Source organism: Talpa europaea, assembly GCF_964194135.1.
Source record: "Talpa europaea genome assembly, chromosome: 14".
NCBI lineage: Eukaryota > Metazoa > Chordata > Mammalia > Eulipotyphla > Talpidae > Talpa > Talpa europaea.
Genome location: NC_140082.1, coordinates 4,501,413 through 4,526,146, shown reverse-complemented (window position 1 = coordinate 4,526,146; position 24,734 = coordinate 4,501,413). Strand labels below are relative to the sequence as shown.

At 51.3% G+C, this 24,734-nt stretch overlaps 1 protein-coding gene across 5 annotated transcripts; it reads right to left on the bottom strand.

Annotated features, from left to right (window-relative positions):
* Nucleotides 1-1,224: 1,224 nt before the first annotated feature.
* CAMKK2 (calcium/calmodulin dependent protein kinase kinase 2) lies at nt 1,225-24,734 on the bottom strand (the record flags this gene model as incomplete). Of its 5 annotated transcripts, none has more annotated exons than XM_084253010.1 (16): nt 1,225-1,266; nt 3,870-3,912; nt 4,315-4,415; nt 9,005-9,133; nt 10,236-10,323; nt 10,401-10,474; nt 12,775-12,828; nt 13,467-13,666; nt 14,769-14,857; nt 15,004-15,025; nt 18,723-18,759; nt 19,820-19,953; nt 22,259-22,310; nt 23,011-23,064; nt 23,999-24,046; nt 24,300-24,734. In XM_084253010.1, the coding sequence occupies 16 exons, from the start codon at nt 24,732-24,734 to the stop codon at nt 1,225-1,227; spliced, it is 1,602 nt and encodes a 533-aa protein (XP_084109136.1). The 5 variants fall into 5 exon arrangements, with proteins under 5 accessions (XP_084109136.1, XP_084109135.1, XP_084109137.1 ...); XM_084253009.1 differs by lacking the exon at nt 1,225-1,266 and adding an exon at nt 1,444-1,608; XM_084253011.1 differs by lacking the exons at nt 1,225-1,266; nt 9,005-9,133 and adding an exon at nt 1,444-1,608.

The following is a 24,734-nucleotide window of genomic DNA, read 5'->3' as shown; positions in this document are numbered from 1 at the left end:
CCCCGCAGCCAGACTTCGGAACTGGGGAAAGCAGCGGGAAGCCGTGCTGGGAATGGCCCAGGGCAAAGTTCTCCCGGTTTCCGACAATGTCATACCCACCCACATGCAGCTCTGCAAGAAGATGCACTTGAACCGCAACCAAATTCCCCCATATTAATTGGGAGTCAAAAAGGTAAACTTTTTCTTTCTGGACTTTTGGCTCCAAAAGGGAACTTCCCGAGACAAGACCTGGTTCCCTCGACCCTGAGGAGTGCCCTGGGCTTCAACAAGCTTCTCCAAAAGGTGCCCCAAAGTTTCAGTACGGATCCCAACAGAGCTTGGCCAGTCGGGACCATCCTCTGCATGTCAGGCGATTGAAAGGGTTTCCTAACCGGCCCTTCAGAAACTGGGTATTTCACAGACGACAACAATCAGCTAGTATTTAAGAAGAAATCAAACCCTTAGTGGCCCCTAGATACACAGGTCATAACAAGCTAAGCTGCTACTCTACATTAAGCATCTCACTGGGTCTAACTCCAACCACGTGTCGGGAGCCGTGGGCTAGATCCTGGAAGCGCTAAATAACGTCTGAACGCGAGTTCAGTCTAGCTAGAGGATGGGAAAACTTTTTTGTTTACTCTGATGCCATGTAATGTACATGGAAGTGTAGGATTTCACCCTGAAGTTTTTATAATTAAACGAGATTTACTAGAGCTCAGTCCACTCCTTCAGAAACCCGCCTGAGCTGAGCCACCGTCCTTTAGGGGAACTTCCCACTCCCACCACCAAATGCCCTTTCTAGGGTCCGAGAACCCTCTTTGTGAAGCAGTGAAGCTTCAAGCCCTTTCTCTTTGTATGACTACGCTACTGATAAAAAAAAAAGAAAATTGAAAGTCCTTCTCAGGAGAAAGTTGCCTGCTGCAGCTGCGGCAGGCTAAGCCCTGCTCTGCCCCCTCCAGTCCAGGTTCCAGAAGGTTCCCGGGTGTGGGGCTGCCCCAGTCACCCCTGCTCTTTTTTCAAATGCAACAGTCAACTCCGCTGGTCTCAGACCACACGACAGAGTTTCTGACCAGTTTTCACGACTTTCAAGCCCCACACACATTCACTTGGTTATCTCTGACATGGTTCTGAGTTCACAATGAAGAATTTTTGGCATAAAAACGTTTTAAAAAGCAAATGTCCCCGAAATGCACGTGGGTTTGGGTCTGCAACTCCTCACACCTGCCTGTTCAGCCAGCCAGCGGCCTAGGTCGATGTCACGGAGTGAAGTCTCTTTTTTTTTGTCCCCTTTAAAACAACAAAGAAAAATAAAACAAACCAGAGATGACGATCAAGGCCCTACACACGTGCAGGGTTTCCATAGGACATGCTGCTGGGGAACGCAGGGTGCGCGGCCCCGCAGGTGAGGCGCAGGTGAGGCGCATGCGTGGTCGGGCCGTCCCGGCAGCTACTCCATCCGAGCAGCTACTCCATGGCCTCCTCGGGCTGCAGCGGATGCATGCTGGCGGGGGAGCTGGGGGCCGCGGCGTCCCAATTCAGCACAGGGGACACGCCTTTCACAAGAGCACCTCCTCTTCCCCCACGGGGGGCGGGTCGGGACCCCGGAGGCTGTCTTCGCTGCCTTGCTTCCTGCTCCCCAACAGAAAAGCGATGTTAAGCCCTGGGCAGTGTTGGCACAGCCCCCACCAGCCTCTCCCACCTTCCCCCCCAACCTTATTTACTAAATTACTTTTAGATTCTCCTCTCCTCCCCACCGCCCTTTCTTTGCATGTCTAAAACGTTCAAAGGAGACTTTGTATGCCCTCTGTAATGGAAAACCACATTTGCAAGAAACTATACAACAGACACGCCCCCAGCTAGAGCCTTTGGAGGCCAAGGTGGGCCTGTTTGCTGGGAGACGTGAGAGGCAGGCCCAGGCCCGACCCAGACTCCTTGCCACCATCCAGCAGAGCTCCTGCTAAGGAAGCCGCTGGGCAGGCCACACAGCCAGGTGTCTTGGTGTCCCTGGCCAGAGGGAAACTCCCTCCCTGCACCAGGGAGAGAAGGCGGGGTGTCTTTTCATTCCTAGGAAGAAATCCTGCTTTGTTTATAAACTAGTCATTGGTGGTTTATGTTTCTGCCAGCAAGTCTCCTGGGGAGGAGAGCAGGCCCTGGACTTCTGCCCTGGCAGCTGCCTGCTCGGACCCGCTGGTCACGCTGCAGCCAGCTGGTGGCTTTGGGCTCCTGGTCCCACCACCTGATAAGCCCAGCGAGCTGCATAGTGCTGACCTTCTGGAAGGCGACCCACCTGCAGGCTGAGGGCAAGGATGCCGACCCCCAAGTGTCGACCCCCAAGTGTCGCTAGGGCTGCAGGTGAGCGCATATAGAGAAGGAAGCCCTCTGGGCCAGCCTTGGCCTGGAGGGCATCTTGAGGCTTTGATCTCATTGAAAATTTAAAAAGAAACAAAGGACAGACTTGCATACAGCTGGGAGGCAAACCCTGCAACCAAGGTTGAGAAGAAAAAAACCCAAGTCCAGTGACTTAGGCTTCTCCTCCCTGTCACCCTGGGGGGGGGCTCAGAGGACACTGGGAGCAACCTGGGGGGACAAGGCAGCTTTCTCAGGCTGCCCATGACCACTGGGCTGCTAAGTGCTGCCACCCTGCTCCAGAAAAGCTTGACTAATCCCCAAACAAGTGTTTCTCCTACATTAGAAGCTCCTGATTCCTACAGCCACTAAATTTCATCTCATAAGCCAATTCCTAACTAGCTATGCCCGTGCCTGTGCGTGTTCGAAGCAGCATTATCAAGACAGCCCAAAGTAGAGACAAGGCAGGTTTCCATCAACAGATGAGTGGATGAATAAATTGTGGTCTAGCCACACGATGGAGGATGAAGTACTGGCACCGCTACAACAAGGATGGATGGCCTCAAAATCATGATGCTGGGTGGGAGAAGCCAGACACAAAAGGCCACAGAGTGTAGGGCTCCACGGAAGTGGAATGTCTAGAACAGGCGGATCTCTAGACACTGAAGGATAAGCAGTGGCTGGAGTGCCGGGTGGCGATATCTAAGGCTGTGGGGTTTCTCAGGCTCATGACAATGTCCCAGATATTGATTGTGGTGATGGATGCACCACTCTGTGAATATATTAGAAACTACTGAATTATACACTCTGCCCCGAGGAGGTGAACTGTAGGGTGTCTCACTAAAGCTGCTTTTACAACACAGGAATGCTTGCCTGGAGCTCCCAGGTGCAGATGAGAGGGTGAGGTGGCCCCTGTCATGGGCACAGGTGGGGCGGAGGGGAGAGGCGGCAAGTGGCAGCAGAGGTGCCAAGTGATTGTCATCTCAGTCTTACAGAGACAAAAATTCCCATCTGTCCTGAGAGGTGCTGGGAGCACTGACCGATGCACGTGGAAGAGGGGGGACCAGCCAGGGGGAAAGGTCTGGACCCTCCCAAGGCAGGGGACTGACACTAATTTATAGCAGGCAAGAGGGGAGCTTGTGTACTGGGTGTCACCCCATCAGAGAAGGCTGGTGGGTGCTGGGAGCAGCATGCCTGAACTATTCTGACCAGCCGCCCCAGAGCAGGGGCGGACCTGGGGCCTGAGGACACAGTTTCGATGCCAGGGACGTGCACTAAGCCCTTGTGGGTGCCAGCTGGGTCAGAAGACCTGGGTGAAGTCACAGGCATTCCGGGTGGAGCGCCATGCACCTGCAGCCCCACCCCACATGCGTGGCCTGCCATGCCCCTTGTGCTCATCCTGGGTCTGGAGATCAGAGGTGAGCCTCGGCACGGCAGCCCGGGCTGGAGGGAACATCCCCCTGGATGGGGAGCCCCGTGCCCTGAACCTGCCCCCGCCCCCAGGCCCCGGCAGAGGCTAGGCGCAGGCAGCAGGCAGGCGTTACCTTGGGCTCGGACAGGGGCTCACACTCCCTGGTTGGTTTTTTGCTGGAATGGCCAGAGGGAAGGGAAAAGGGAAGTGAGAAGGGGACACTTGGGACCCATGGGGTGCCCATCCCCTACCCGGGCGTTATGGGACATGTAGCGTCCCCTCAGCAAGACACCCTTGCTCACCCATCTCGGGTGAGCACCAGGCATGCAATTTCTGTGCCACTAAAGCACTTTCTGGTTGTCAGGAGCCTCCCACCCTCCTCCCCCCATTAAAGTGCACACCCCACTGAGAAAGGCAAAACTCCAGTGTGGATTCGCTGTCAGCAAAAGAGGGTGAAACCAAAACCAGCAACTGTCCAGGTCTCCCCAGGATGGGCCCCTGCAGAGTGACCTGCGGGGCTTCCCTGCCTTCAGCCTCCAGCGCAGCGCCAGGGGAAGGGGAAGACCGGTGACACTCACGTGAGCAGGTTTCCAGGCGCTGACAGGGAGCGCTCCTCCCGCCGGCTGCCCTCAAATGGGTTTCCGAAGGAGCGCTTGCGGATCATGGTCTTCACCAGGATCTGAGGGAGAGGAGAGGAGGCTCAGCCACGGGGCAGAGTCCAGAGTCCAGGCAGTGTCCTCCCGCGTGCACGGAGTCCCAGTGGTGCCTTCCTCCTCCAGCCCCGGCAGCTCCCAGGGCTTGAGGTGATGCTGGGCTGTGGAGGGACACCAGGCAACACCCTTCCCAGCCGGGAGAGGCCAGCCAAAGTCATCCCCAGGCTGGCCAGTCTGCTCCCCAAAGCTTCCACAGCTCCCTTGTTGCCAACAAGTAAAGGTCTAACATTCAAAGTCCAGCATAATCTAGTCTTGGCCTAGCCCAGGAGACCCGGAACTCCAGGAGAGCTGGCCTGTGCTGTCCCTCCTGGACATAGGGGCCATCTACCCTGCACCCCCATCTGCGCCATTGCTGGATGGTTCATCAACCTTAATTTTCCGTGACAGCTGTCCGCAACGACCCAAACAAGAAAGCAACTATTGCCTCCCATGTTTAATTTGGGGGGAGGGAAGGAATAAGGGGTTACATTTTTTTGTAATGAAAATATAATCACAGAGTTTAAAATTTACCATTTTAAGGGGTACACGTCAATGGCTTTTACTATATTCACATCACCACTATTTAATTTCAGAACATTTACATCCCCAAAAAGAAACCGGCACCCACTAGCAGTCCACCCATTCCCCTTCCTCTTCAACCCTGGTTTTCTGTCTCTGGATTTGCCTGTTCTAGATACTTCATATAAATGAACTCTTCAGTATGTGGCCTTGATAGCTGGCTTCTTTCACTTTCTCTTCTTTCACTGGCTTCTTGTCAGCATGTTTTAAGGCTCATTTACAGTATAGCTTAAGTCAGTTTCTTTTCTCTTTACAGCCTACTAATATTCCTTTGTCATGGATATAGACATTTTGTTTATCAGTTCACCCACAGGTGGACTTTTGGGTTGTTTACACTTTAAGGCTATTGTGAATGATGCTGCTGTGAATACATCTGTGCAGGTTTTGTATGGACATATGTCTTCTACACCAAATGTTTCCCTTTCTCCTGGGTGTATCCAGAGGTAGAATTTCTGGATCATATGGTAATTCTGTGTTTAACATTCAGAGGAACAGCCAGACTGTTTTCCACAGCGGCTGAGCCACTTTATGTCCCCACAAGCAGCAAACAAGGCTACTGGTTTCTCCTGGGGGCTGCATTTTATTCAAGAATGGGAAACACCTTCCAAGTCCAAGGAGCCGTGGAAATAAGGAGCTGAGGGTGGCTGATCCACAGGCCAGTTGGTGCAAGGACAAGAGAGTCCAGTGGTCCCACAGGTGCTTCAAAGTCTGAGGGACACAGGGGGCTGGCCCTGTCCATGGCCTGCAGTGGAACTCTTTGGTGTCCCCCACCTCATCCACTCCAACATAGGCTGGGGTGCAACTTGGTTGAGAAACGCTATCCTTTCTGAAACCCAGATCAGATTCCCTCACTCCCAGACTTAGAATCCTTTACTCAGAGGAGTAGGGAATTTATCCCATTGCTGGCCAGGGAGCCATGGAAGGTTCTGGATAAAGGGAGTGAACCCGTCACCTCTGGCGCTACCTTAGGCTGCCGTATCCCTGAAAGAATTTTCAAGGAAACAACCCAGCACCCCATGAGGCTGGCTCCTACCCACTCCAAGCACAGTGAGGTGCTTCCTCAAGCTGTTTCCAGCACTGACTGTGAGTCTGAATTCTTAGTGAGAGTTTGCTGCTGAGAAACAAAGTGTTTAAAAACGACCCATTGACGATTGATGGAAAGGTGGAACCACCCAATGCCCATCAACTGACGATGGGGAAGTGCTCAGTCCACACACCAGCAAGAGTCAGCCCAATGAGAGGGAATGGCCGACGGGGAGGGACCTCAGGCACCTGAGTAAGTGAAAGGAACCAACACGAAAGCTGACATGCTGCGTCGAGCACCAGCTGAGCAAATCTAGAGGGACAGGAAGCAGACTGCCAGGGATGGGTGTCAGGAGGACAAAGGAACTACTTCGGGGTTTCTTTTGGGGTGATGGAAATGTGTCAGGACTACAGAGGGGTGTGGGTGCACAATGCTGTGAATGTACTAAAAGCCACTAGATTATTCACATTAAAATGGTTAATTGTTTGTTATGTGAATTCTTCCTTAATTGATTAGAGAAATGCTGCCCTGGAGAGCGGAGGTTGGGCCTTGGCAAATCACTCACTGCAGCCCTATGCACTCTGCTTCCCAGAACACACCAGCCCCTTCTCGCTGGCTTTGCAGGGGTCACCCCCCACGCAGAGCACTCCCTGTCCTGCCCCTTCTCGTGTGAAACCAGCCAAACTTTCCAGGTCCTCAGCACACAGCTCCTCAAAGCCTCTGCTCTGCCTGCCCTCCACTGCCTGCTGCCGTGTGGCCACACTGGAGCGGCCTCTCCCCAGCTCTATCTATCTTATGAGGTCGGAAGCCCCACGAGGGCTGATATTTGTTCATGTCTGTTTCCTTCTCTGGCCACCCGGCTCCTGGACAGCTGCAGCAGCCCCCACTTCCTCCCTAGCCCCAAAGTCCATTCTCCACACGGCATCTTTTCAAGGCCAACTCTGATTGCACTGCAGCCACATCCTATCCTCCTGTGGCCTCAGGCCTTGTATAGTCCAACCTCACCTACTCCCAGCCTCACAGCACCCACCCTCCACCTTCCCAGCCCTGTCTCAGCAGCGTTGGCTTTCTCGAAGTTTCTCACAGGCCCAGCTCTCTCCAATGGAAGATGTTTTCTGTTGCCTCTGCTGGGAGCACCCTTCACCGACCTGCTCCTCCCTCAGCTGGTCAACACCCTGCATCCTCTCAGGGCACATCATTCTTTCCAGAAGGCTCCCCCAACCCACCACCCAGGGCAAACCCTTCTGTAGGGGTACACCTTGCAGTGCCTCTATTACGTCTTACATCTGTTGCCGGTTGTCTGCCCAGCGCCTGCCTCTCCAGGAAGGCAGGATTCTTCATCACCATACCCGGCCCTCCCCCGGCCCCCAGCACAGGCCTGAGAAACCATTCAGTGTTCAAGAAGCATTTCCTGGGCCTCCCCGGTGGCGCAGCGGTTGAGCGCTGGGTTGCGAAGCTGCCCACAGCCTCTGCAGCACCGGTTCAATCCCCGGCTGCTCCCCGGCCACCGGAGGAGGGTCCCACATGGCGCGCAGACCTCTCCTGCCGCCCGCTGCTCCCCTCAGCAGTGTACTTCGGTCCTTCTGCCTGCTCTGCTCCCCGCTCTGGCTCTGGTGAATTCTCTCACCCTCCCGCGCTTCTGACTGTACCCAATGCATGTATAAACAAAACAAACAAACAAATAAAATAAATAAATAAAACATGTCTCTAAAAAAAAAAAAAAAAAAAACTTTAACAAAAAAAAAAAAAAAGAAGCATTTCCTGAATGATCAACGGCTTTCTCAAAACTCTAGGATCAGGCACCTTCTCCCAAGAACCTGACGCTGAGAGCTGGGGAGGTGGCGAGGGGGCTGATTCAGGACCAGCACATCCGAGCCTGGTACGGAATAACCCAAGGTGGGCGCCGCGGGGTCTAACACCAGCTGCCCCCACCTACGGGTGTGGCGGGTGAATGGGAAAGAGAGAGTGGGTGTGGGTGAGCTTTCAACAGTGAAGGTCATGCAGAAGGCCCAGGTGGCGAGGAGGAAGAGGATGTGAATGGAAGCACTACCTCAGATTTGGGGCGAGGAGAGAGGAAGTGTGTGGAGAAGCAGGCGGGAGAGGTGCGAAGCTGGAAGAGAAAGAGCCAGCATTTGGGCTCCCAAAGGGACCCGCACTCAACGCAGGACACTGTCTTTGCAGACGGTCCTCTGGGTCTCTTCTCAGCGCCCAGGGCCCTGACTGGGGCTGGGCTGGGCTGGGCCGAACACATCTGGGGCATTCTAGGCGGCCATGGGCAGGGGTGGGGGCAGCCAGCTGGATTCTGCCCCTGGGACTGCTGCCTGGGCCCCAGATCCCTAAGTCTGCCTCCTGGAGCCAGAAGCCCTCTGGGCAAGGGCTGGGCAAGTGGGTGATTCCCAGAATCGCTGAGACTACACCTGAGGACTCCACCTTTTGGCTCCTTCATCCTGGTCAGGACCCAAATATAAGGCCATAAAAGAGGAACCAAAGGCTCCTAGGCAAAAATGCCACCCCTGGGAGCCAGGAAGAGCTTTCTGAGGAGTGTGAAGTAGGAGCCCCTGCCCCAGCCCTGGTTGCCATGCACACGGCAGGCATGCGGCTAAGCCACCCCTCTGAAGCTGGGTGGTGATGTCCTGCGAGAGCTGGCGGCTCCGGGTCCTACCCTGGCACCTGCCCTGCCACGCTCTTCCTCCTGCCCCGCCATGCTCTGAAAGCAGGGATTCCAGAAAGGCAGTAGGACTCTGAAGGGAGCCCTCCCTTCTCTCTGAAGTAACCTGGGATCTGGCTAGAGACGGAACTGAAGCTCAGAAGGTGAGGGGCATCGGCCTGATGGTGACCAAGGCCCGAGGCTGGTGGCTGCGGCTGGGGGCAGACCCGCCACCCCCTGGCCCAGGCCCACCGTCGGCTTCCCAGATGCCAGGCCTGCCTGGGCTCTCTGTCCCTGCTCTCGGTCAGTGGTTCGTCCCGCCTTACCACGGTCGCCAGGCTGGGAATGTGTTTGACCGAATTCTCGACCTCCTCTTCGGTCACCTCGACCAGGGTGCAGTTCTCGTCCTCCGATGGCAGCGGCTCCGCCCCGTGCCTGGTGACCCAGGGGTGCAGCTTCAACGAATGACAGGAGGGGTGAGGGCGGGCGCCACTGCTCCGGGAGGCCCTGTCAGCCAGCGGAGCCAGGTCGGGAGGCGGGTGGGGGAGGCAGTGGCTGAGGTCAGGCGTGCGAGAGAGCTGGCCAGTCAGGCAGGGATGGGGGTGAGCGAGATGGGAGAAAGCGTGGAAAAGACGGAGAGACAGAATGGGAGGCAGCTACGAGCTGGGTGTGTGCTGGGCCAGGTTCTCCATCTGGCCCCAGGTCTTGGCAGGAGTGATGGAATTTGGCCTGTGCCTTGTGTGGCGGCCGAGGAGTACCTGTCACTCCTCAGCAGCTCTTGGTGGAGCTGGAAGACACAGCTCAGAGCAGCAGCCTCCCCACTTCACCAGCAGGGAAACAGAGGCTGAGGAGGCACAGTGAGACCAGCTGGAAGGACACAATCAGGAGATGGCCCAGGAGGGGTCTAACCCCACGACCACGCCAGGGGTCCGAGCCCTTGTGGCCTTTCGCACGTCCCCCTCTTTAAAAGCTAGTTTGCTTGGTACCCAGGGGTTCTAGAAGCAAGTCTGTAGATTTCTTAAAAAGCCAGATGTGTGCACATGGCATTGGCCGAGGTATAGGGGAGACAGTGGGGTCAGTCCTAGCAGTGCTTTCTCCTCCCTCAGGGTGGGTTTCAACAGGCTGGTGGGGCAGGGAGGGGGAAGTCAAATTGCTCCCAGTCTCACTGCAGTTTCTTAAAGGGCCGGGCAGGCTCAAGGAAGGACATTGACAGCAGGGCACAGGGCAGTTCCTGGTGGGGGTGGGTCCAAGGAGGGTGGAAGCCATCCGGAGCCAAGCCAACAGGAGCGAGTGCCAGCTGTCCAGCTGCAGCAGACTGCTCTTCCACATCACAATGGACACAGCCCCCAAGTCCTCCTCGCCAGCCCTGCCAGTCCCCTGCAGCCCAGAGGCCCCAGGGCATGGGAGGGCAGTGGTGCCAAGGAGGGAGCAGCCCTGTGGACGGAGGGGCGTGGGCCAAGGCAGGGTGAGCCAAACAATTCCGCCAAACAATTCCAAGCAGAGGACACAGGCTGAGCCCGGGCACACGCCCCAAGGGGCAGCTCCGGCCACAGGTACCTTGATCTCTGGCACCAGGATCCGTGACTCCGGGTTCTTATCCAACATGCGGGTGATCAAGTCCTTCAAGTCTTCAGCGATATCAGGCCTGGAGGCAACAGACAAATGTGAGGGACCCTGAGGGCTCTGAGAAAGTGGCAACTGGGGACGGAGCAGGATACTCACTGGTCTGGAAATTCCAGGGCCTGACTCTTGATCTTACTGTGTAGACACATGATCCGCTCGTCCATGAATGGGCACTGTGAAGAGAGGCCAAGGCCGGTCAGTTGTCAGTGGCAGCCACATCTGTCCTACAAGGGCTACCTGCGTGGGCGGGACTCCACAAGGCTTACAGCAGAGACAGCAGCCCAGTGGCCCAGTGCTCCAGAGAAGGAGTGGTGCCCCACCACCCACCACTGCCCCCGGCCCCTCACTGGCACCAAGTTCTAGAAGGACCAGGAATATCCCGCAAGAGGGGCCACAGACTTTCCTAGCCATTCTGCAGCTTTCCTCTGTAGCTGTTCTTTCTTTGGTTTCCTGACCGAGGCAAAAGCAAATACTCCTCCTCACCCACCTGCCAGGTGAACTATAATACCAAGAACAACACAAACACTGTAGATGCAAATAGCAGTGCCAGTGAGGCTTGGCCTGGGGCCACATCCTGCACTGAGGTTTCTCAGGACCAGCATTTTGTTGACTGTTCCTTCAGCTTGAAATGTTCCTCCCCCCATGGCTTGTTCCTGCCCATCTTTCAGGTGTCTTGGTCAAAGCTCACCTTCTCAGGGAGGTTTTCCCTGAGCTCCTGTCTAAAACACACTCCCCACGATTTCGCATCATAGAGCTTATCCCTGAGTCACATTACCTGTTGATTTGTTTATTGCTTATGAACTCCTGCATTGGAATGTCAATTCCAAGACAGCAGGGATCTTTGTCTCGCTGCCAAACCCCCAATGCCTAGGAACATCCGTGGCACAAAATAGGGGCTCAAAACACCTGTTGAGTTCATGTGAATTACTTCTGTCAATCCTCTTAGAAGCCATATAAAATATATAAGTATTATTCTCATCTTATGGAAGAGAAAAACAGAAGCTCAGAGAAGTGACATGTTCTGGGAAGTGCAAAGTTGGAATGGAAGCCTCTGAAGCCCGTTCGTGCACTAACTCTTGGGTGACAAATTGATGCTTACACCCTCTGGAGGGCCTGACCCAAGGGGAACTCAGTGACTGTGCTGGGGAAAGAAAGCTTTGTGGTGGCACTCAGAGGGTGGGAAAGGTAGTTGAAAGTTACCTGGTTACCCAAGAAAAATGATTTCATTAATAGCAGTAACTTGAGATAGGAGTTTGGTGTGCACAGATATATCCATTCGACAGAAACCACTAAACATTAAACACATCAGTATATTTCAGTATATACACATTTTTACCCCAAAAAGAAAAAAAGAAGGTCTCCCTGGTGGCATAGGAGTTAAGTCTCAGCACTATCACACTATCACACTATCACTGCCGTGGCCTGAATTCAATCCCCCCCAGGGAGCTGACCCACATGGTGCAACAGACTTCTCCTGTCTCGCCTGCTGTTCCCCTCAGCAATGTATTTCAGTTAATCTATCTGTTCTGCTCCCCATTCTATCTCGGGTGAATCCTCTCAACCCCCTCCCCTCCCACCTTTGGCCTATACCCCAGCTCTTCGATGCATAAATAAATAAATCTTTGAAAAGAAAAAAGAGCCACAAGTACTGAGCTCTAGCTAATGATTGCATTCTGAAGCACACCTAAGGTAATGTCAATGTTGGCAACTTACTTGGGAATGAGTCAAAATGTAAGACAGACTAAAGATGGATAGGCATGTGAGAAAGCAAGCACCAAAAAATACTGATAGACCCTAGGGGTGGGTGCACAGGTGTCTGCTGTACAATTCTTTCACCTTTGCTATCTGACTATTTTCTAATCAACACTGGCATGAGATTATAAACTCCTTTACTTTTTCTGGGTCCAGTTACTTAAGCTTTCTTCAAATGGAGCACAAGTTCATGAAAGCAAAAAAAATCATGTTGTTATTGTCCACAGAACTTCAGAGTTAAAAACAAAAGCCCCTGAATATCAACAAAAAGCCAAACAGCACTCCCTAAATCAATGATGCCTAATGGAGTTTAACTCCCATTCCAATGTTATCCCTCCAACAAATTCTAGACACTCTGCTAAGGGGAACAGCAAAGCAATGTTGGCTCAGGAAGAAAGTGTGTGGTTATTGATTAGTGATGTCTGTCTCAGGATTAGACATGGGCAGAGATGGTACGTTTACTGTCCTTGCCCAAAATTCATCAACTATTTACAAACTTTAGAGTCTCCATCCATTCTTTTGCCTTAATAGATGATTTTTTCACAAATGTAATAATCATATACAGATATGTACGTTTGAAAAAATTTTATATTCATATCTAGCCATGGAAATTTAAGGACAAAATGTTTAAATGAATCAGTTCTGTTCCCTGTAGGGGTGACGATTAATCCAAAGGGGCTGCACGGCAACACTCAGGAGACAAGACACCCCACCCTGTTACCTGGCCAAATACAAAGCAGTACAGCGTCACACCCATGGCCCAAACATCCAAGGCCTGCAAGAAAAAGAGAGCTTTGCATGAGGGGATGGGGACAGGACAGTGAAGACATCTATTGCTTTTGCCTGTCTAGCATCCAAATCTCCAGCTTTCCTTTAGGGAACCTTCTTGCTTCTCAGTCCCTGGTATAGAGGGTAAGGCAGATACTGCCCCCTGGCCTCTGAGTGGGCATAGACTTTGCCTGCCAGTGAAAGCATCATTCCCCCAAGCCATAGTGACTGGTTCAAAGATGGGCACATGACCCAGGCCTGACCAATGACAGAACTACCTTCCCCCAGGCTTAGTGATTGGTTCCAGGGTGGGCACATCACCCATGCTATGCCAATCAGCCAATCACAGGATTTTTGCTAGAATTCTTTAGAAAGATGAATGTTTTTTCTACTGAGGCTGGTAAACTGATAGAAAGTAGCCCAGAAGTGATGGTCACCAACCCACCAGGGAGAGAATCAATTCAAGGAGTGGGGAAGAGGTCTGTTTAAATCCTTTGTATCTCGCCAAGCCTGAAGCCTAATGCACCCTACCTTGTATCAATGCTTTTCAATGGATTCACCAGTTTGAGTTGGATTTTTGCTGTTTACAACCCAAAGGACCCTGACACAGGCAGAACTCAGCCTCTCAAGCGGGGCTAAACCTACCTTCCCGGAGAAGATCTTCCGGGTCTCTGAGAGCGACTCAGGGGCCATGAAGGCAGGTGTGCCCACTGTGTTAGACAGGAGCGCGTCACTGCCCTTGAACTCATTGCTCACACCGAAGTCAGCGATCTTGATGTGCCCATCTTCTCCAACCAGCAGGTTGGAAGGTTTGATGTCCCGGTGGATAATCTTCTGGTAGTGCACTGGGGGCGGGCAGACACCAGATGGGAGAGAGGGGGCAGGAAAGGCACATGACCATCTCCACCAGGCCGACTGCCCAGGGATGCAGACTCTCCCACGGCCTCAGGCCCTCCCCAGCCTTCCCCTACCCACCAGCTACACGCGCACACTCTCCAAAAGATAGGGGGGAAGAATATCTTTAAGGAAGTTCCCCTGTTCTCAAAAACGAGGAATGAAACACCGTAATTAGCAACCGCCTCCTGGAGTCCAAGCCGAGGCAGTACATGGAGAATGTTGTCAACTTGGCTCCCAGCTAGAACCTCGAGACTTGTGACAAACTCATTTTCATTCCCCAATGCCAATACCCAACCTGTTCACCAACAATGACCACAGCAGAGAGATTTGAAGTGTGAACCATAGGTAGAACTGGGGACTTGGCCACTGTTCCTGCCTGGATGTCAGTCCACGGCAGAAGGTGGTTCTATGGTCTGGAAGGGCCAGCTACGTTTTAGTGCTGCTGCTGCTGCTGCTGCTGCTGCTGCTGCCGCTGCTACTGCTAGAGCTATCAGTAATACGAGCAGCTGCTCTTATTAGAGGCCTGTCTAGGCCGCAGCCCTGTGTTAAATGCTTCCCATTTACCCAGTTTAAATCTCACAACCTTATGTGATAAACAAGGGTAAAAGTCAAAATGTTTGACCAGCAGAGGCAGAAATGACACCGACCTTTCTGCCAATCAGAACTACTGATGTGTACTGATTTTAGCCCTGGTGAGAGATATCTTATTACCATTTTATAGATGAGGAACCTAAGGTTCCAATCAGGTAACAGGCTCCGCACCCCAAGGTTACTGGAAGAAACAGGGACAATGCAAGTAGAGCCCCTAATGGTGTCCAGTACATATAGAAAGTGCTGGACAATTGGCCACTGCCACTATGGCCCTTTACTTTTCTGAGTGGCAGGAAAAAGGGTGTCTACTGGCCAGGGGAAGGGCCCAGGAGGACACCTGTCCCTGACTCCAGGCAATTCTGTGCTCCAGAAAGGAAGCAGGAAACTTTCCACTTTCTACTCCCCTGCTACCTGGATGGCGAACCACCCCACCCGGGGGCTCCCGCAGGCCCTGCTCACAGTACTCGATGCCTTTGATCAGATCCTGGAAGTAGAAACGGGCCTGGTCTTCAGAGAGCGGCTTGAGGGTGGGCACCTCCATCACAGGCCTGAAAGGGCGACACGCGCATGAAAGGCAACCCAGACACACAGGGCTCAGCCGTCTCCCACCAGCCCAGCCTAGCCCCCACCCTGCATGCAGTGCTGCTCCCCAAGAAGCTTCAGGAGCCACACCCAGGGCAGCAGAGACACTTACCCTTGGTTAACCAGCTCAAACACTGCAGGAAAGAGAAGGGGGTGAGTTGTTACATTGGGAACATCCATCTTCCTCCCAACCTCCTAACTGTCCTGAGAAATCCTGAGCCCAGGAACTAATTTCCTGGCTGGGGAGAGGAACAGTTACTAAACCACTCACAGTCCTGCTGCTCTAAGTTCCCATCAGGAGGCAGGAGTCAGATTGTCGTCCCTGTGTCCCCGCCGGGCCTCATTTCTAGTACCCACAACAGCCAAGGACATTTGACCAGAGCTAGAGAAAGGAGCCAGCAGGGAAGACGTGGCTCGTGGGTCCCCTTCATCACTCCCTCATACTTATGCGGTCGCAGAGCTGTGACTGACACTAAACTATGGCCTCTGGCCATACCCAGTCCTGAGCCACCTTCTGCCGGCAGGTGTCTAGGGGGACACAACCCCAAAGCTGGCTTCCTAAGGCACAAAGCAACAGCTCTGGGGATATCAGGTGCCCAGAAAGAGCAAGGACTGGTTTCAACAACCCTCCCTCATTCTTGGAGCTGCCAGGCCGTGCCAGACTACGGGGCAAGAGTGGCCATGTGGTTCTGCTCCCACTCCTCAACTCTCCATGGTCAGCTGGCTCTTGGACCCTTGCCAGGACTCCAAATCCAAACCTGGCTTGGAGCTAGTAGCCGGCAGGGATCCTCATCATCCCAAGGCTAACTCACCCCGTGCCTCAACAGGCCCCCTTTGGACTCATAGTCTAATACGACATGCAAATGCCTCACACCACACCAGCTTATTCCCAGGCCTCTGTATATGGGGGGACACCCCACCCACTGAATATTAGATAAAATGTGTTCAGGGAATGTAGTTTTGGTTGTTGGGATTTTTTTTTTCAATTTTAAAAAATTGAGGTGAAATTTCCATCACGTAAGTCACTAAGAAACTTTCTACTTTTGTAAGTACTTACACAAGTGTGTAATTCTGTGATGTTTTGTACTCACAATGATATGCAGCCATCATCTCTCTTTAGTTCTAGAACTACCCCTCTGCCCCTCACACCCGCACAAAGAAACCCTATGCCCATTAGTGGTCACTCCCCATTCCTTTTCCCCTTTTCATCCACTAATCGGCTTTCTGTTTCTATAGAAATACATCCTCTTCTGGATAATGCATATAATATGGGATCATACAGTAAGTTTGTCACCTTTTGTGACTGGCTTCTTCCACTTAGTATAAAGTTTGTTAAGATTTATCCACATTGTAGCAGGTATCAGTGCTTCCTTCCTTTTTATAGCTATCTAATATTCCACTATGTGGACACACCACATGCTATTTAACCATTCATCACTGATGAACATTTGGGTTGTTTCCATCTGTGGCTGACGTGAGTGGCATAGCTATGAGCATTCCTGTTCCAGGATTCATGAACAATTCATGTGGTATCTGTTTTCAATTCTTTAGGGTATATATCTAGACATGGACTTTCTAGGTCCTATGGCATAGTTGTTTTCCCTTTGTTCTGCCTGGACAACATAACTGGAAATACGAAACTACTTTAGGAAGTGAAAAAAAAACAGATTTCACAATCCAGTGGAGAATGACTTTGGAGTTGTCTATTGTTCTGGAATCATCCACCCACATAAGAGTGAATGGAAGAAATCAAAGAGTTGTTTCAAAACTTTCCCAGGTGGCTCTTCAGACAGAAAGGCTTAAAGATGTGAGCAGCAAAGGAACATAACTCAAGGAATTTAACTCAGACAAGGCCCCCTCCCTGTCTTCGGGTTCATCCACCAGTGTTAAGCAATCCAAAGCAGGGATCATCTACAGTCACCTCAGATTAGAAGCCAATGGCATTGAAGGTAAGGCCTCTGCGGGCAGGGCCAGTCCCCTCAGCCCCAGGCTTTCCCATTCTGGGAAAGTCTTAACTTTCAGGAGCTGCTTCTTCAATTTCTGCACCTTCCTCCTACCCACCCCAGCATGGTAAGTCAGTTGGGACGGGGGAAGCTAGCCTGCTGACATGGTCTATTTTCGGTTGCTAAGTTTCACCACTCTTGGGGCTGAGTGGTGGGTGGGAAGTTTTGAGCCTCATGAAACACTGATCTGTTCTCTACCCTGCGAGGTCAGGCCTGTGGCTGCAGGATCCTGTCTGCTCCCTGCTCTCTTCACCTACATGGTTGTGGTTGGAAAGTAAGAAATCACCATTCAGGATTCTCAAAAGCACCAGACACAGCCTGGATGCAAGGACTGAAACTCCTCTCTGCATCTCATGTCAGGTGTTTATGCTCATTAGACTCCTGTACTCAAAAATCATCTGATGGTGCCCGCTCTGACCCAGAGTGAAAAGCAAAGCCTTGTAATGGTGTGTGAAAAGCAAAGCCTTGTAATGGCGTGGATGGTGTAAACTGTCCTCTGCCAGCCAGTGCCACTGTTCTGTACAGATGTCCCCTCGGGGAGACATCTCTGGGCACCACTCCACTTCCCAGCCCCCCAGCCCAGAACTCCTGGCTCCCCTTTGCTCAGATTTGCTTTTTTCTCCCTTAGTGTTGTCACCATGGAAGCTTCTGCACCATTCTTAGGCTCTGAGTGTGGCTGTCAGTCCTCCCTGGGGCCGTAAATTGCCCCAAGGACAGAGGGTTTTGAATTTTGTTCCCTGAAGAACATACAACAGGGCCTGACAAATTGTAATGTTTGTTGATTAAACAAACAACCTTCCCAGAAACAATCCAAAGTTATTTGGAGTCCGGTCTGGGCCCAAAGTGAGAAAATTATGCTGGGGGTGCCATTCCTGGTCAAAAACTATCTTTCTATTTTGTGATTTCTGCTGTGTTTCCCCCAAATTTCACCCATTTGTCGGATGCTAATAATTTGGCATATCTGCAGACCACACTGGCTATTATTTGTTTCATGTTTTTCTTAAAATCAACTCAGTTTTTTAATGTTTAGCCTCATCCTCGGTAATAATATGAGTTTACTATACTTGTTATATTATTTTTACTAATGGTAAATTGAATCTAAAAACAAAATTAAATGCTTGTCCAAGTACCACCTTAAATCAGCTCATATATTCAAGGTGATGATGGTGCCACATTTTGAGGAACATTGCAATTCTTTAACTTCACATTTTTAGAGTAAATGTTTCTTATTCTCGTAATTTTTTTAAGTTACCATGTCTGATATTTTCTGTGTAACTTGTAAATTGTTTCCGATGGGAGGTTCGAAAAGTTCTGAAGTTTGAATAAGGGCTGTACCCTGGACGGCCTACGGAACTGCTGTGACTTTTTGGGATGTGATAATGGTTTGTGATCGGGTAGGAGAATGTCCGTATAATGAGATGCGTGTTAAAGTGTTTGCGGGTTAAAGTGTAAGATGTCTGCTACTGTACTTTTGGATAGTGCAGCAAAAAAAAAAAAAAGAAAAGAAAAGGACAGCTGGGGGCTAGACTAGGAGATAAGGTTTATAGCATATTAAAGGCACCTGCCTACACAGGAGATGTTCCATACATATTTGCAAATGAAGGGACCAGAGAGCCAAAAAAGCACAGTCCGAGCAAGAATGCCCCCCATGCATCTCCTACTTTATGGGATACTGCTCTCTTCCAGGCTCACTGTGAGGACTGGCTGGGCAGGGGAAGGGGCCCTGCACTGGTGGGCGAGGCAGGGGCAGGAGCTGCCTCAAGAGGACCTCTGGCTTTGGCGGGGGCAGCTGCCTGGGAGAAGGTGGCAGAAGGCAGGGCTCTCTTACCCATGTACAGATGGTCCTCGTTGGGGTCATCCAGGACCTGTTGGCACGGAGATGAACAGCAAGGGAGAGAAAGAGAGGAAAGACGTGAGCTGGGAGGAAGCAGCACCCACATGACCGCCTTGGTCAGCGGGAGGGCTGCGCTTTCTGCCACACGTCCCAGTTAAGATGACAGCACAGGAAAAACCCCAGAGCGTGACGTCCAAATGGCCATCTGGAAACTCAGCACCTTCCAGTCCAACCCTCAAGGGTCCAAAACAATACCTAGGAAGGAGGATTCAAAAGGGAGGGGGCAAATTCCTGGGGAGTGTCTCAGTGTGGGTAAGAAACCACAGTCTCCTAGGAGACAATGGAGAGGTCCTGGGTGAAAATTCACAGGGCCCAAGACGCATCGCAGTGCCCTGCCCGCCTGGCTTGGCCTCACACTGCTGAGCACACACTCTCTCTCTCCTGGCCTCTCTGCTCTGGTTTCACACTATTTCATCTTTTGCCTTCTCTCCAAAGGGCAGACACCAGACTGTATCCACCTCAGCTGCCTCATGAAGCCTATGTGGGCTGTGGCACACAGTAGGTGTGCAGGAAATGTCTGGTGAAGGAAAGAACAGGTAGGTTGGCAAGGAGTCTTGGATGGAGAAACCAGAAGCTACTGGGCAGGGGGGCCGGGGACAGCCCCCCAGGACCCAGAGCCACTGGTCAATCAGGGCGTCCGGGCTTCCTCGAGGACAGCTGCCTCAGGCACCAGGGAGTTGACTGTGAAACTCAGCATTGATGGGGGATGGAGGCCTTGAGCTGCCATCTCTTGTGCTACAGCTAAACATGTCGTAAAAAGAAAAAACAGCCCCAGAGATCAGAAATGGGTGAAGGGCAAATCTTAGTATTCCTGTGAGCCTCAATTTCTTCACCTGTCAAATGGGCGTAATAAATAGTCCAGAGAGGGGCAGATTAGATGAGGTAACAGGAGTGAAGGAGCCTGGAGAGAAAACCACCACTCAGGCCAGCAAGACGCTGTCAGGTGTGACGTGGCTTTCCCTGGAAATCAGAGGCGAAGCATTGGGGTGAGCAAAGCACCGTTTCCCCTCCCTCCTGTGCCCCCACCTCACCTCCACCAGCTTCACCACGTTGGGGTGGTCTAGCTTCTTGAGGATGGCGATTTCCTGGTACACCTGCTCAATGGGGCCCCTGGGCTGGATGCAGCCCCCCGGGGCTGGCCGGGTACCTCGGGGCGGGGGGCGGCCTGGAAGAGACATGAATAACCCCAAGGTCAGGCCTGGAAGAGACATGAATAACCCCAAGGTCAAGGCAAAGACCTTCCCCGCAGTAAGGAGCGGCTGAAGGTGGGGCAGCCAAAAGGGGAGGGTCTCAGCAGGGCAGAGAGGCGGATGCCACCGGGGCTCTATGCAGCCATCTCTTAGTCTCCTGTGTTGCCGGAAACCAGTGAGGCCGGAGTCCCAGCCCAGTGCTTACCTTCCTATCAACCCCTGCTCCTGTCTCACAGCCCAGACCCTGGTGAGAATCAGAAATTCACTGAGGTATGGGGGCAGGGGGAGTCTCAGTTTTTGCTCAGCAATCTCAGCATCTTGGGGGGAGTACATTGCTTTCTCTCTCCAGGGCTTGGTTTTGCCCCTGCATCCGATGGACACACACACCACCCTCCTCTCCTTCCTCGTGGAAATAGCAGAGATAGAAAAAGGAAATCAGGGAAAGGAAAAGTAAGAGCCAATGAGAGAAGACGACGCCTAAGGGAGAGGGGATCCATTCAGCACAGTGACCCACAGGAGGTCCCGACGACGGGCAGGTCCATAGTCAAAACACGTATCACGCCACATCCTACATGTGAGTGAGGACTGAGTGTAGGTGTGACAAGTCTTGGAAAAGTGAAAGCAGGGCCTCCCTGGTGCGCAGGGGTTAAGTCTCACGCTACTAAGCTATTGAGCCACTGTAGGACGAGTTCTATCCCCAGGTGGCCAGGGAGCTGATCCACATGGCGCAGCAGACCCCTCCTGTCTCCCCGCCGCTCCCCTCAGCAGTGTATTTCAGTGGATCTGCCTGTTCTGCTCCCCACTCTGTCTCTGGTGAATCCTCTCATCCCCCACACCTCTGACCTACACTCCAGTTCTTGTATGCATAAATAAATAAAAATAAATCTTAAAAAAAGAAAAGTGAAAGCAAAGGTGCAGGTGTCAGAAGAGGGATGCAAAAAGGGAGGATGCTAACAGCCTCCTCTACCCCTCCGAGCTGGAATGAGGAGGAAAGGGACGAGAGGACTAGACAGAGGATGCAGCTGTCACGGCAACATTCCATTGCCAGGTTAGGCAAAGGGAGGTAAGAAATGGCTTAAGCAAGTCAAATCTTTATCTAGCCTCGGAGGAAGTCAGAAGTAAAAAACCTATAGATCGAAACACCATGGCACAAAATATTACATGACTTAGAGTTGAGGTGAGCAGAATAAAGCAGGGTCCTGCTGGTAGGTTGGGGATTGTGGGTCTTTTTTTTCTAATGTACTTTCTCTCTTGGGCCCAAGCTGACATTTTGCCCAGCACTGCTGGTGGGGGCTTCTGTTGGAGCCCCCGACCCGCTCACCCGCAGGTCTATCACTGGATCACACACAGAAATTACCAGCTTCTTAAAGAGCTAAAAGTGGGGATGCTGTAAGGAAGAGGGAGGCATAGGGCAAGAAGCTGTTGTTCTCCATTGTAAATCCTCCCGTTCTTCTGTAATTATTTATAGCTACAATTCAAATATCCCATGGTATTAAAAAATTTTTAATTCACCATTTAAAAATGTAGAATGGTTTTAAGTACATTCAAGATGTGCAGCCATCACCACTATCTAATCCATAACATTTTCATGACCCCCCCAAAAACTATACCTACTAGCAGCCATCCCTTTACTCCCAGCCCCTGGAAGCTGCTACTCTGCTTTCTGTTTTCGTGGATTTTCTATTCTGGACACCTCATGTAAGTAAAATCTTAAAATTTTACATACAAAAGAAAAGAACCATACAATGGCCTTTTGGGTCTGCTGTCTTGAATTTAGCAGAATAACTTCAAGGTCATCCGTGTCGACTTCGTTCCTGTTTATGGTTGAATAATATTCCACTGGCTATTATTGTTCCACTGAAGGGATGAATTTTTTTTGTCCCTTTTGTTTACCCATTCCTGTGTTAATGGACATTTGGGTTGTTTCCACTATTTGCCTATTATGACCCGTGCTGTTAAGGATTCACGGATAAGCTTAGGTACAGACATGTTTATTTATTTCTCCTAGGTACACCCAAAAGTAGAATTGCTGGATCCTATTGTAACTTTATATTTAACTTTTTGAGGAACTACCAAATTGCTTCCCTCCAATGACTTCTGATTTGAGACCTACATTACTATTATGAACTTTTTTAATGAAACCTCAACAGAAGGGGCTAGTGCTGTCTTCAGGACGTCCACCCAAGGCACTCTCTGTAGGGGACACCGTTCAGTGGCCCCTGCTCTATATCACCTCAGACCCTGAACCTCCGAAAAGAGGCCCTGGACCACCAAACTCACGTGGGAAGCCCGCCTGTCGGATCAGCTTCTTTTTGGACAGCACCTTCATCGCCTATGGGAAAAAAGACCCGGAGTCCCAGTTAAGGTAGGGAGAAGGGTGAGGGGGCATTCCCTCCGCCTCTAGGCCTCCCCAGCACTTGTTGTCCTCATTATCAATGTGGCTTAAGCATCTACAGGGTGCATGGAAACTGGACTTCCAGAGCCCCTCAAGCCCTGAAGGTACTTTCAAGACTCCAGGACAATTCTTCCAGCGGGGAGACCATAAATCTGAGACTCACTGCCACTGAATCAAGACAGGAGAGAGCTGGGGTGATGGGCAAGTGAGGGGTGGGCCCACTGCTTTACAGCAGGAGAAACAGGTTGAGCATTAAGTCACTTTCCAAGGTCACACAGTTGACATATGGGAAAGGCAGTATTCAAAGCCACAATGGACTGACTGCAAAGCCTCAGCTACAAGGGTAATTAGTCTCACTTCCGCCAGGTTCTCAGTGCCATGGAGGACACAGAAGTGGCAGTCCAGGATAAGGTTAGGAGACGTTCAGTAAATTTATTAATTTTATCATTTTTCTGAATCAATCACTTCACCTCTCATTTCCCCCTCCGGGAAAAACTGCTTCCTTCCTAATGCACAAATGAATATAATCCAAGAAAAAATGGAACACCAGCTAAGAAAACCTTCCTGAAAGCCTGGTGCTGGGAAGGAGAGTTTTTCTTTGAGGAAGGGGGGGGGGGAAGGGGGTATGGCTACTCACATAGTAGGTATTGTCATTTTCATTGTAGGCCAACTTGACGACGCCATAGGAGCCCTGGAGAAAGGGAGATGCCTGTGAGTTTATGATGCAGAGGTTATGAGCTGTGACCTGAGGACCCGAACACAGAGGTTGCAAGCCAGCACTTCACTGGCCAAATATGCATTGTTGCTGCATTTTGTTGGACCTGCAGCCTCTAAGTTTGCATTAGTTGCCAACATTTAAAAACAGAAACATTAATGTTATAAACCATGTTACCTGAATTTAAAAAAAAAGAAAAAGAAAAAGTAGATGAAGCAAACGTGGCAAAATGTTCACAATTGTTTTATCTAAGTGATGTGTATGTGGATGTTGATTTTATACATCTCTCTGCTTTTCTGTATATTTGCAATTATTCATAATAAGGAAAAAAAGACAAGTACCAGGAAAAAGAAAAAAAAAACAACAACAGAAACACTGGATATAAAATTCCAGATTCCCAGATTCTTTTGAATAAATTGGAAAATCTGGCCATATGGAGCTATAATCATTTGCATATATTAAAAGAGTTTGCCAAAGTCCACATCACTTCCTAATATCTTATACCCTGCATGCTTTGCTCATTTATAGTATTCACTTGTTCTCTACTGGCATTTGAGTGGTGCTTGCAATGATACCGACCATTAATTAAAACAAAAGCAAAAAGCAAAAATGAATTTTGGAGAATCTTAAGGGATAAAAAACCAACACTAATGTGATGGGAAATATCACCATTACCATGGTGACATGGGGTTTCCCTGGAAGCTGAGTTTTTGCATGATGTCAAAGTAAAACAAAACCCCCCCCCCACAAAACAAAAACAAAACCCCCCCCCCACAAACACACACACATGCCCCTTGCTTCCAAGAACTCCTCTGGCCCACTCCCACTCCCAGATGTAGCAGGTTCCCTCCAAAGTCGCGAGACACCCTTGCTAAGTGTGGACAACCAGCCTGGCCCCTGGGACATTTACCTTTCCAATTTCGTCCTTCAGTGTGTACTGATTCAGCTGTACGCAATCCTGGAAAGTAAGTAGAATACACAGAATACGCATTATAAGTTCACAGCTAGAAAAATTTTTCAGACGAAACATATACATGTAACTAGGACCCCAATAAAGAAAGAGAAGATGCCCAGCTCCCCAGAGGCTGGCCCCTCTCCACAATCCTCACTTCTCACACAGGTTTTGTATGTTGTAGAAACACAGTCATACCATGTGCTCTTGTTATATCCATCTTTTAAAGGTTGTCCCCACCTGTCCACGGCTCACGCACCTGCATACCAGTGATGGAGACGTGGTGGGACTCCACCGTGGGCCGCCGGGGCAGCCTCGGGGAGGACTGTGGGGAGCTGATGGGCGAGTAGGGCAGGGACGGGTGGATACGTCCATTCACATCCAGCTGGGCCCGCTCCTGCAGAGAGAGCTTGCGGCTGGAGAGGTGGGGCTGGGGCCCAGCAGTGTCGAGGGAGACCACTTGGCCATCAGCCTCCAGGGGCTGGTCCCGGGCCAGGCTGCGGTCTACAGCACAGCCCGGCTCACACTCAGTGACCACGATGAAGGACTCCATGCCCAGGTGGAGGCTCAGGGAGGAGAGGCCCCGCAGGGCCTCACAGGGCCTCGGGCTTTCGCTGCTGTCGTTGCTGCCGCCCAGCTCATCCTGGGGGGCGGCCCGGTCACTGCTGGGCTGGCTAGAGACGCATGATGACAT